The 12,535-nt window shown below is 45.4% G+C and overlaps 1 protein-coding gene across 1 annotated transcript; it reads right to left on the bottom strand.

The window, feature by feature from the left end:
* Positions 1-8,645: 8,645 nt before the first annotated feature.
* TEX13C (TEX13 family member C) lies at positions 8,646-12,207 on the bottom strand. Its single transcript, XM_004587783.2, has 2 exons — positions 9,807-12,207; positions 8,646-9,693 (listed from the first exon to the last, which is right to left on the bottom strand). Exon 1 carries the CDS (start codon positions 12,001-12,003, stop codon positions 9,817-9,819), a length of 2,187 nt encoding a protein of 728 aa, XP_004587840.2. The 5' UTR covers positions 12,004-12,207; the 3' UTR covers positions 8,646-9,693; positions 9,807-9,816.
* Between the last annotated feature and the right edge of the window lie 328 nt (positions 12,208-12,535).

Raw genomic sequence — 12,535 nt, 5'->3', positions numbered from 1 at the left:
AGCATTACATTCTTTGAAAAATCATTTTGCATATTAACAGGTTTGCATATCATTCACTAGTATGAAGACTTGAATTTGTACATTTCTGCCTGGAGCAGTGACTCAACACATTAAACTTCTACCTTGCAGGCTGGCATACCGTATGCACATGGGTTCATGTTCTAGCTGTTCCACTTTCTATCCAGCTCCCTGCTTATGGTCTGGGAAAGCATCAGAGGATGGCCTAAGGTCTTAGGACATTGCATCAATATAGGAGACCAAGAAGAGGCTCCTGGCTTTGGATTGGCCCAGCTCCAGTTTTTATGATCATTTGGGGAGTGAGCCAGAGAATGGAAAATGTTTCTGTCTCTTCTTCTCGCTGTAAATCTGCTTTTCAAATAAAAAATACATAGTATTTTTTTAAAAGAATAAATTTGTATATTTCCATATACACACCTTTTGTTTGATATTTTGAGACTTTAATTTTGATCAGACAAGTTTCACTGTTACTTATTTTTTTAAGATTTATTTATTTATTATTGGAAAGCCAGATATACAGAGAGGAGGAAAGACAGAGAGGAAGATCTTCCATGCACTGATTCACTCCCCCAAGTGGCCACAAGGGCCGAAACTCAGTTTGTCCAAAGCCAGGAGCCAGGAACTTCTTCCAGGTCTTCCATGCAGGTACAGGGTCCCAAGGCTTTGGGCCATCCTCCACTGCTTTCCCAGGCCACAGGCAGGGAGCTGGATAGGAAGCAGGGCTGCAGGGACACGAACCAGTGCCCATATGGGATCCTGGTGCAAGGAAAGGACTTTAAGCTGCTAGACTACCACCCCCTACTTTTTTTTTTTTTTAAGATTTTATTTATGTGAAAAGCGGAGTTAGAGACAAAGAGATCCTCTTTCTCTGGTTCACTCCCTGAATGGCTACAACTCTTTGGATTGCATCAGGCAAAAACCAGAAGGTTCATCCAAATTTCCCTTAAGCACAGAGTGGCCCAAGTGATTGGTGGAACAATGTCCACTGCTTTCTCAGGTACGTTAACAGGGAGCTGATTCAGAAATTGAACAGCCAGACACAAATCAGTGCTGCATAGGCACTGGACCATAGGCACTGGCTTAATTTGTTATGTCACCCTGCTGGCTCCAATTGTTACTTCTTGGTAAGCAAAAAAAAAAAAAAAAAAAAAAAAGCAAATTATTTATTATAGTGTAACTGGTGCTGTGTTACATGTTTTCGTATAGTGTTTGATTTAACACTCAAAACAAGCATATGCAATAGTAGTTCAAATTCCCTTTTGATACATATGGAAATAGTAATAGAATGGATGGGCAACTTAATAATAAGTCACAAAATTTGCAATTGTCCATGCAAATATTCAAATTTTGTTCATCGTCTTTGCTACACTAAAGTTGCAAGAGTTTTTGCAGCCTTAAATTTTTTAAAATTCAGATGTCTAAGCAATCTTAAAAAGCATATTTAGGAGTATTATGAATTGAATTGAATGCCCCAACCCTTACACACAAACACACACATGTTAAAATTCTAAACTCCAGTACCTTTGATTACAATCCTATGTGGCGGATGCGGGAAGTCACTCTAATCAAAAAGAACTATCATCCCCAGAAAAGGAGGAATTTAGGGCAAAGATAAATATGGAAAACTATGGGAAGAAAACACAGGAAGAAAGGAGTTTGCCTCTACCCAAAGATAAAGGCCTGGAGCAGATGAGTGTATGACAACATTCAGAACCTTTCCCGTACCTTCATTCCAGGCTTCTAGCCTCCAGAAATCTGGGATTATATTTCTTTAGTTTAATCATCAAGCTGTGGATATAAGTTATAGAGCTGTAGGAAACTAATATGAAGAATATTACTTTCTTCTGTTAATAAGAATATGGAGTATGGAAATTCCTCTGAAAAGTTTTTTCACTATTAGATATTGAGCCTACAATATTTTCCAAGTTCTGTTTCCACTAACTGTTTCACACATTATTTTTTGGAAGCAAATGAGGTCAAATAATGGTCCAAGTCAGAAAAAGACCATACAGTTGCTACATGCACTTTATCAAATCCAGAGATATTCTGCCTCTTTACAAACAGGCACAAAGCTGGCTATTACTGTTTCCAATGAAAGATGAATGTGACTCTAGCAGACTTCAAAATACTCATGATTTGCAAAATTATTCCTTTTTGTCTTTTTGTGAACTCACTATGTTTAAAATTGTGCAAAGCTATGCAAATTGTGTCAGTGCTTTACCTCCTTAATTACAATGATGTTAAACACCATTCCACCTCAACTGCCCAATCCTAGGACCTGCCCTCTGTTACCAAGGGACCTAACACTCACTTGTGCGCTCCTACTGCTTAAAAACTCTAACTCATGTTCACCTCTTCCCTTCAGTCACAGAAAAAAATTTTGAGTATACTTATATTCAAAATCAACCTAGCCATCTGTTCTTTTCTCATCAATTTGCATCTCTTTGGAAACTGGCTCCCACTTTGTCCTTCATTACCCACCTCTCCCTCTCCACTGAATCATGCCCTTCTGTTCATAAGTTCAACTATTTCTAATCCAAAAAGAGAATTCCCTTGACCTCTACATTTCTTTCTATCTACAATTCAACTTCACCTACTCTTTCAGTAAAGATTTTTTTGGGGGGAAAAGTTCATGTTTATTACATTTAATTTCACATTTCCCATTCATTCCTCAATTCACTGAGTTCTGATTTCTATATCTCTAAGTTGGAACTCTTCTACCAAGGCTGTATATGTGTTATAAAACTTAAGGGACAAAAAACAATCCAAGGAAAAAGGAAGGTCTCTTCAGTAAATGAGGTTGGGACAACTGGTTAACATTCTGCAGAAATAAGAAGCAAGACCCGCACTTTCAGGATACAGAAAGATCAAATCTAAATGGATAAAATATCTAAACCTACACCCAGAAACCATCAAACATTTGGAAGTAACAGTTGAAAATACTCTGCAAGACATAGGTGTAGGCACAGACTTCCTAGAAAAATCAACAGCAAAGGAAATCAAGACCAAAATAAACAAATTGGACTACATCAAGCTAAGAAGCTTTTGCACAGCAAAGGAAACAATCAACAAAGTAAAAAAGCAACCAACAGACTGGGAGAAGATCTTTGCACCCTACACAGGAGACAAGGGGCTAGTTTCCAGAATATACAAAGAACTCCAGAACAATCATAACAACAAAACAAATAAACCAGTCAAGAAAGGGGCAAAAGGAAATGGGCAGACACTTTTCAAAGGAACAACTCCAAATACCTAACAAGCATATGAAAAAATGCTCAAGCTTCCTAGCAATAAGGGAAATTCAAATAGACACTGAGGATTAGGCATTATTCTAGTGGTTAAGACCATTTAGATACCTATGGGGCCTGTTTAGTGCATATTAACCTGATGACTGCAGCATCATCAGAAAGCTGGTTCATATTCTGGTTGATCCAGTTTTGAGTCAGCTCCCTGCTAATGCCCTTAGGAAAATCAGCAGAAGGTGACCCAAAGTACTTGAGTCTCTGAATTCATGTAGGAGTCCCAGAGGCTCATGGTTTCAGCCTGGCACAGCCCCAGCCACTGTGGTTGTAAGAGGAGTTAGACTGGGTAGTAGGCAGCTAGGTTATTCTGGGTCCCCAAGTCATTTTTTTTTCTCAAATATAAAATCCCCCACCATGTCTTAGATTCACCAGAGCACGTCTCTTCCAAGGGACAAGGGTGACATTAGCATATCAATTCCCCACCTGAAGCATCTCCAGCCATTGTGTAGGAGGGCCTCAGGCTGATCTCCTTATCATTAAAAAGAGGACTGGAGGAAGTAGTACTCCTATTCCCAAGGCCAGGAATGTCCAATGTCTGACACCTGTCTGGTCTTTTGCCCCAAAGCCAAATACCAGGGGGACCAGGAATTTCCTTTTGTCTTTGGGGAGCCCCTTGGAAGTAAACCTTTAAAAGGTGCTTTCACCACCATTAATACGGGTCTTTTTGCTTTTCCTCCTTCCACTATGGCAGAGGGCTAGGGTCTTTTGCTTTTCCTCCTGCCACTATGGCAGGGGGTAAGGATCTTTTCTATCTCAGAGCCCCCTCCTGTCACTAGGACGGGAGTCTCCTTTCTCAGCTTTTCTAATAAATCTTGCTTTAAAACTAAACTGTGTCCGTGTGAGGAGCGATTCGAAGGTCATCACGGATAACCTGGACCCGGCGCCATTCCTTCTTCCTCACAGCTCACGAAATTCCCGCCGGCCTAGCTACCCACCAATCAGATGTAACCTGGCATTCCACCTGAATCCCACCCCCCATCTGCCAGCCCCTCCCCCAACCCTACAACATGGTCATTTTACAAGTGAACCCATGGATGGAACAGTCTCTCTGTAACTCTGCCTTTCAAAAACCAAACATTTCAAAAAAGATTAACAAGTTCCATATCAGAGCATTTGAGTTCAATTCTTGATTCTTACAAAAGATTCCTGCTTCCTGTTAATGTAGCAGAGATAGTTTAAGTGATTGGGTCCCTGATGCCAATGGAGGAGCTCTGCATTGCCCTCCCAATTCAATTCCTGTTTTTGGAAGCATTTAGGGAGTGAGAAAGCAGAGGAAACTCTGTTTGAAAACAGCTGAAATGCTCATTAAGAGTGGCTTGGATAAATATGGTGTGGATGTGTGTGTGTATCAAAGCAGGCAGCCATTAGAACCAATGTTTAATGGGCATGACAAAGCAAAATTCCTGCCCAGGCCATTAGAAGAACAATTCCTGGTTGGTGTTGTTGAGAGAGGAGTTAAACTGGGTAGTAGGCAGTTAGTGTAAGGAGTTATTCCAATAGCCTTCCCTGGACCCAGCGCGCCATTCCTTCTTCCTCACAGCTCATGAAGTTGGCGCCGGCCTAGCTATCCACCAATCGGATGTAACCTGGCATTCCACCTGAATCCCACACCCCAATCTACCAGCCCCCTCCCCAACTCCGCCCACTCGCCAATCATCCCTAGGCATTCACCTGCAGGCGCCAATCCCCTGGGGGCCTGGCCTCAATCCCTCCCAATCCCCACCCCCTACACCTGGCTGACAAAAAGCCCACCCCCCCCAGGTGCAGCTCTCTCGCGCGCGCTCTCTCTCTCTCTCTCTCTCTCTCTCTCTCTCTCTCTCTTGCTCTTCTTTGCTCTCCCATCTTCCTCCGGCCTCCCTTCCCCCCTCCCCTTCCCCTTCCCCTCCACCCTGTTCCTGCCCTTTGGAATAAACCTCCTAAGATACCTTGTTGCATCTGGTGTGTTTCAGCTCATGGTAAAGAACCAGGTTGTGGGAATTAGCTGCGCGTAATAATACAGTAATATCGTATGGACTAGAACTCTCCAACTTTTTAAAATAACTAACAGTTAGGGTATTCTGGGTCCCCAAGTCATTTTTCCTCAAATATGAAAGAGCCCACCATGTCTTGGATTCACCAGAGCACATCTCTTCCAAAAGACAAGGGTGATATTAGTATATCAATTCCCCACCTGAAGCATCAGATTCTGCCCCCTGCCATTGCCAAGGAGCAGGGCTTCAGACTGGTCTCTTTATCATTAGAAAGGGATCAAGGAAGTTGGCTAGTGACACCTTTCTGCCCTTTTGTCCCAGGGCCAGGTACCATGGAAACCAGGGATTTATTTATGGAGAAACATCTTTGAAATAAACTTTTAAAAGGTGCTTTCCCCACCATTAATATGGGTTTTTCTCTCTTGCTTTTCCTCCAGAGGAATCTCACCTTAGCCACTAGGCCACACTGCCGAGCCCCAGAGGAATCTCAAAGCAGAGGATCTCAAAGCCCCCTCCCATCACTAGAACGGGAGTCTCCTTTCTCAACGTTTCTAATAAATCTTGCTTTAAAACTAAACTGTAGGGCCCGGCGGCGTGGCCTAGCGGCTAAAGTCCTTGCCTTGAAAGCCCCGGGATCCCATATGGGCGCCAGTTCTGATCCCGGCAGCTCCACTTCCCATCCAGCTCCCTGCTTGTGGCCTGGGAAAGCAGTCGAGGACGGCCCAATGCATTGGGACACTGCACCCGCGTGGGAGACCCGGAAGAGGTTCTTGGTTCCCAGCTTCGGATTGGCGCAGCTCTGGCCCGTTGTGGCTCACTTGGGGAGAGAATCATCGGACGGAAGATCTTCCTCTCTGTCTCTCCTCCTCTGTGTATATCTGGCTGTAATAAAATGAATAAATCTTTAAAAAAAAAAAAACTAAACTGTGTCCGCATGAAAATTCTTGTTTCCTGCGAGACAAGAATTGAGGTTGCTGCCGTACTTGGGGTCAAAAACCCTATAACATTGTGGTTCAGTTCTGCTTGCAATGCCAGCATCCCATGTTAGACAACCAGTTGGCTCCCAATCCAACTCTCTTCTGATATGCCTGAGACAGCAGCAGAACATGACCCAAGCACTTGGACCCTGCTGCTCACATGGGGAACCTGCATTGTATTCCTGAGTCCTAGTTTTAGCCTCATCCAGTGTTGCTTCTCATAGGCATTTCAGGAGCAAACCACACACGCAGGAGCACTATGTAATCTACATCTCTTTCTGCCTTTAAAATTAAATATTTGGGGGGGGGGCCCGGTGGCGTGGCCTAGTGGCTAAAGTCCTCGCCTTGAACGCGCTGGGATCCCATATGGGCGCCAGTTCTAATCCCAGCAGCTCCTCTTCCCATCCAGCTCCCTGCTTGTGTCCTGGGAAAGCAGTTGAGGATGGCCCAATGCATTGGGACCCTGCACCCGCGTGGGAGACCTGGAAGAGGTCCCTGGTTCCCGGCTTCGGATCGGCGCGTACCGGCCCGTTGCGGCTCACTTGGGGAGTGAATCATCGGATGGAAGATCTTGCTCTCTCTCTCCTCCTCTGTATATCTGACTTTGTAATAAAAATAAATCTTTTAAAAAAATTAAATATTTTTAAAGTAGAATGCTATACCCAAATGGCTTAAGTCTGTGGCCAGGGAGAATTTAGCAGCATCTCTCCTCCCTAAAAGATCAGGCTCCCTGTTTTCCCACCCTGTTCTTTAATCAGATCATTCAGACATTTATTGGTAAACTTAGTGACCCACACATTTTATCATATATATATGTAATTTGTTCTTTCTTGCCTCCTCTGATTTCCTTACCTTTCTTTTCCCCCATCCTTTCCCTTTCTCCCTCCCTCTTTCCCCCTGCCTCAGAGTGACCCTAGAGAAAGAGTAGAGTCTTCTGAATGTTTCATCCTTTCTACTCACCATCTGTTAGTACAAATCTTTAATTTTGTTTTATACTGTATAATGTAATGAACCGGTGCCTTTCATCTGAAGAACTATGGCTGCCTCAGCTGAGGTTTTCTCATGCATATTAGGATGAGCACAAGATCAGGCTTGCACAGCCAGAGCTATAATCAGACAAACACAAACTGGGCATTGTTAAACATGCAAGAGCTGGGAAAAAAGGCACACTCTAAGCACAGTGGCCAGCATGTGAGTTGAGGGGCTAGCACTGTGGGTTTAGCAAGTTAAGCTGCTGCTTATACTGCTGCTATGCCATATAGATTCTGGTTTGAGACCCAGCTGCTCCACTTTCAATCCAGCTCCTTGCTAATGTGCTTGGGAAATCAGCGCAGGAAAGCACAACTTCTTGGCCATCTACACCCATGTGAGAGATCTGGTAGATGCTCCTGGCTCTTCCTGGCTTTTGTTTGGCCCTTTCATGATTATTGTGGCCGTCTGGGGAGAGAACCAGTGGATGAAAGGGATGAAAGATGTGTCTGTGTGTGTGTGTGTGTGTGTGTGTGTGTGTGTGTGTGTGTGTGTATGGCTTCCATTTTCCCCTCATTGTTGCATCTCTTCTGCCAGCCTATACTCAATGCATTGACAGAACTATGCTGAAAAATGAGCCATTTTTTTCAAAGAGTTGTTTATTTTTATTACAAAGTCAGATATACAGAGAGGAGAGACATAGAGGAAGATCTTCCGTCTGATGATTCTCTCCCCAAGTGAGCACAACAGCCGATGCTGCGCCGATCCGAAGCCAGGAACCTGGAACCTCTTCCAGGTCTCCCACGTGGGCGCAGGGTGCCAAAGCTTTGGGCCGTCCTCTACCGCTTTTCCAGGCCACAAGCAGGGAGCTGGATGGGAAGTGGAGCTGCCGGGATTAGAACCGGCGCCCACATGGGACTCCAGCATGTTCAAGGCGAGGACTTTAGCTGCTAGGCCACGCTGCCGGGCTCAAAATGAGCCATTTTTAGAACAGAAGCAAAGAAATGACTTACTCCATGAGAAGACCCCAACCATAAGGTCCCAGAAGGGAATGCCTGCGAGGTGTATATGAGGAGACATGTATCAGGAATCTCAGCATTGGTAGGTATGCCCATTTCCCACTCATCTTGGAGCAGCAGACATGTCCATCTTCAAGCTACCATGCTAATGTGGACAGTGTGAATAACAAGGGTAATCATAGTATACTGATGACCTCATCCACTTCCTCAAATGTTCAGTAACTCACAGCAAGGACAGAGAATGAACTTCCCGTCACCTCAGTGAGACAGCAGATTTGAGCAGCCGACCCTTGACAAACTCTCCCAGACACATATGACAAAGTAAACATAGTAGGCAGGTGCACATTCTTTATTACTAGTTTGGGTTGGAAAACCTGTGGCAATGGTCGATCTCATTGAGGTAGGTGAGATCTCTTGGGCAAACTTCAGGACACTGAATTCTCCTAAGAGAAGCACGATCCATTGACCGGTAACTCTGATGCATGTCTTTGATTACTGTAAACTAGAAAAGGACTAAGGGTGGGGGCTGAGCTTGGAACTACAGCCACCGACCCTGAGCACACTTTTTTAAGGCAATCAGTGTTCTTTCTCAGGAAGCCGACCAGAGACGAGAAAAACAGCTTTCTGAATGAACAAAGGAAGTCGCCAGAGAATCAGCCAAAATCCCACCTCCACATTTGTGAGCCTGCTTTTCTGCTCTTTGGCTGCTGCTCATCTGTCTCACTTGGACCAAACAGGGAAAACTTGTCATTCAAGTTCTTCCATATTGCCCCCAGAAGTGCAAAAATGGACTTGGATGCTATTTCAATTGTTTGGTTTTTTTCTCTCCCAAATTAATATAGATGTTATTTCAATTGATTTTACCAAAAATAGAGCAGAATATTATTTTAATGCTTTTTTGAAATAAAAGGATCTGGTGGCTACTTCAATTGTTTTTTCCCAAGTCAATATTATAAGCAAAGCAAATAAGATGTCCCTGATCAAATTTACATTTCAATTCATGCTCCTGCCTGTCATCTAACAAGATTCACTAAGATGACTGTTATTTCTGCACCAGAAAATGACGTATACGTGGAGCTTCTAACACAAACTATACTATAAATATTTGTTTAATGAATTAAATGAAATTAGTCAGATTTTGTATTACCTATGTAATTTAACACTGCAACCCTACCAATGCTTACATGTTCATTTCTTGTCCCAATGAATAAATAAAATTCTAAACAAACATATATTTTTCTCCCTATCAAGTGACAACATATGTCTTTCTTTTAGTTTCCTGTGGTCTTCTCAGTTCTTGAGATGTCACGGAATTGTGAGTCAATCCGAATCAAGGTCGTGTTTCTTTTGGATTTTGGGAGAACTTCTTACAGGACAGGTTGGGCTTCTTCAGCAACAAGCAGGTGTGGTAGGGTTGAGACTCAAAAAAGGAACTCATCTATGAAATAAAAAGCAAACATGAAAATTACAGCAGTTTTCGATGGAACATTAGCATTTTCAAAGAAGTTTCAGGAAACCATTTTCCCTCAGGATATTTTCATTCTTACTTACCTTCCTGAAATTAGTGTGTTTGTTTTGGAGCAACACATCCATTCTTTACCATTATACAGGATTTCCTGCACTTATAGCAGGATATACGCCAGGAAAAATTACTACTTTTACAGTAAGGACAGTCCCAATCCTTTAAACTGCTGTAGGCGGCAGCCTTATGATGGTAGAACTCAAGTACTTTTTTCCCTTTTGGTTGCTTAGCCTTCTGAGGCTGAGCCTGCTGTTTCTTTACAATTTTCTTCCCACCACAGTTTTTGTCACCCAGAGGAGTTGCCAGGGGCTTCTTCTCTACAGGGTCCTCCTTGGTATGACTTCTGCTGTGCCCGAAAGCGACCTTCCCCTGGGGCTTTACTATATCTTTCTTCGGAGCTGGTTTACTGCTGACTTGCAGGGGGGCTATCCCATCAGAAAACTCTGAATTTTTCAAGTTGTGGCTATTATTCTGTCCAAGAGTGGTCGTCCTCTGGGACATCACTGGATCTTTCTTCTGGCCGAGGTTTCTGCTCGGTGCCCCGGGGGCAATCGCATTAGGCATCTGTGGATCTTTCTTTTGCCAAGAGCTATCGCTCTGTCCCAGAGGGGCTTTCCCCTGGGGATTCAGTAGATCTTTCTTCTGCTTATGACTGCTGCTCTGCCTCAGTGAGGCTGTCTCTTGGGGCCTGATGGGATCTTTCCTTTGGTTATGGTTCATGTTATCTTCCATGGAGTCTCTTCCAATGGGCACCACTGGATCCTTCTTCTGGATGTGACTGCTGTTCTGTGCCATGGTGGCCATGCCCTGGGGCATCACTGAATCTTTTTTCTGGGAGATCTGGCCACTTGGCTCTAGGGGGATCACCACATGTGGCTTTGTTGAATCATTCACCTGAGCAGCACTGCTGGTCTGGCTCAGGGGAACTGTTTCCTGGGGTGTCCCTAGATCTTCCTTCTGGTTGAGGGTGCTGTCCAGGCCCTTGGGAGCTGGCCCCTGAAGCATTACTACTAAATCTTTCTTTTCATCACTGTTGGTCTCTATGACGGTGGCCATCCTGTGGGGCGTCAATGGTTCTTTCTTGTCAAGGCTGCTGCCCTGACCTGGGGAGCCCACCCCCTGGGACATTCCTGGATCTTTGTTTGAGTCATGGTTGTTACTCTCCCCCTGAGGCATTAAGTCATGGGGCATCATTAAAACTTCTTTTTCCAGGATGCTGTTATCTCTCAAGGAGGCTGTCCCAAGAGGACACACAGGATCTTCCTCTTGACTATGACAATGATGCATACTGTCCTCCAGGAAATTTTCAGGATATTTATACTGGCCCTGGCCATTTGGATCACACAGCTGTGCCATTACATCTGGGGTTCCCTGTGTAGCCCACATGCCAGATGGAAAGCTCTTTTCTGGATGGAATTGGGAAGCACTTTCTGCCTGTGATGCCAATGCTCCCATTGCACCTGCCGGTTTTACTCTTGGAGCTGGTACAGGTGTTGAGCATGTCAAGCCCACTGACAACGGTGCATGACTTGAATGTGGATGTGACAGTGAGATTGGCAGAGAAGGCTGTATTGCCTGAAACCATGGGCTTGTTGCTGGCAGGTAGAGCAAAGTTCCAGGCACCGGTATTTGAGCCTCCAGATTTGGTACTCCTTCTGCCCTCGCAGCCACAGCTTCTTTTGGGTCTTCACCCAAGCACCATGGCACACCTCCAAGCTGTTCAGCTCCCAAACCTCCTACAACCTGCTGGGACAGCAGGTAAGTCTGTGTAGCCTTCTCAGCCCGCAGCAGCCTCCAGCGCATCAGGTCGCGCTCACTCAGCGTCTGCTGCAAGATGGCCTGTGTGGAACGTAGCTGTGCAGCCAAAGAGTCACGCTCTTCCCGCAGATGCTTCAGTTCAGAGGCCAGAGTCCAGGATGCCACTTCGCGGTCCTCTAAGTGCTGCTGCAGTTGCTGGAGAGTGAGCACTTGCTGTTCCCTCTGCCTCTCGGCAGCTCGCACACCCAGGGCCAGGGCGCTCCAGGCACAGGCCCTCTTGAGGGTTCGTGGTACCTGTGGGTCCACCAGGACCTCCTGAAGCCGGTCTTCTACCTCCGTCCATGGTCGCGAACGGAAGGCCATGTAGAAGTCTGGGCCACCGCCATTCATGAGGACTTCGTTGTTGACAAAGCGGATGACTTCATTATGGCGGAAGCCGCTGGCGTGGTCTCCGAAGTCTACAGCCATGGCTGCCACGGGAGGTCAGGTAACTGCCTTCCGGGGTGCCACTGCGGCTGGGACTAGAAGCAGCAGCTGCCAACCGCCTACCCGTAGCCTCACACCTCAGTCCTCCCCCATTCTTGGCCACATACTCGGCCTCTTTGCCCCACTTTGCCGACTCTTCAGCTAGAGAAAGACCATCCACTCAACATGCCAACGGTCCTTGGCGAATGCCTGAGTGACGCTAGCGTCACAGAGAGCAGAGTGTCGCGCGCAAGGTCTGCTGGGATAGCCTCGCGTGCCACAGCGCCACCTACAGGCAAGACTGACTCAGTACCAGTGCAGGAGGCTGCAGTGAGTGACCTGGGCCGTATGTGCTGTAAGAGGTTGGGGATGGAGGGTGTAGAGCCAGTAAGAGTGTGGCTCCCACATTCAGGGAAGAGAATGAGACTTTCAACACACACACACACACTTGGTTGGAGTTGGAAGAGTGGGTCAGAGGAGGCTAAAGAATTTATGGTCAAGTGGGTATCGGCAGGAGGAAGGGTGAGTTGCAACT

The sequence above is a fragment of the Ochotona princeps genome, chromosome X (genome assembly GCF_030435755.1).
Source record: "Ochotona princeps isolate mOchPri1 chromosome X, mOchPri1.hap1, whole genome shotgun sequence".
Lineage (NCBI taxonomy): Eukaryota > Metazoa > Chordata > Mammalia > Lagomorpha > Ochotonidae > Ochotona > Ochotona princeps.
The sequence above is the reverse complement of the archived record's forward strand: the minus strand, read 5'-3'. Positions and strand labels throughout refer to the sequence as shown.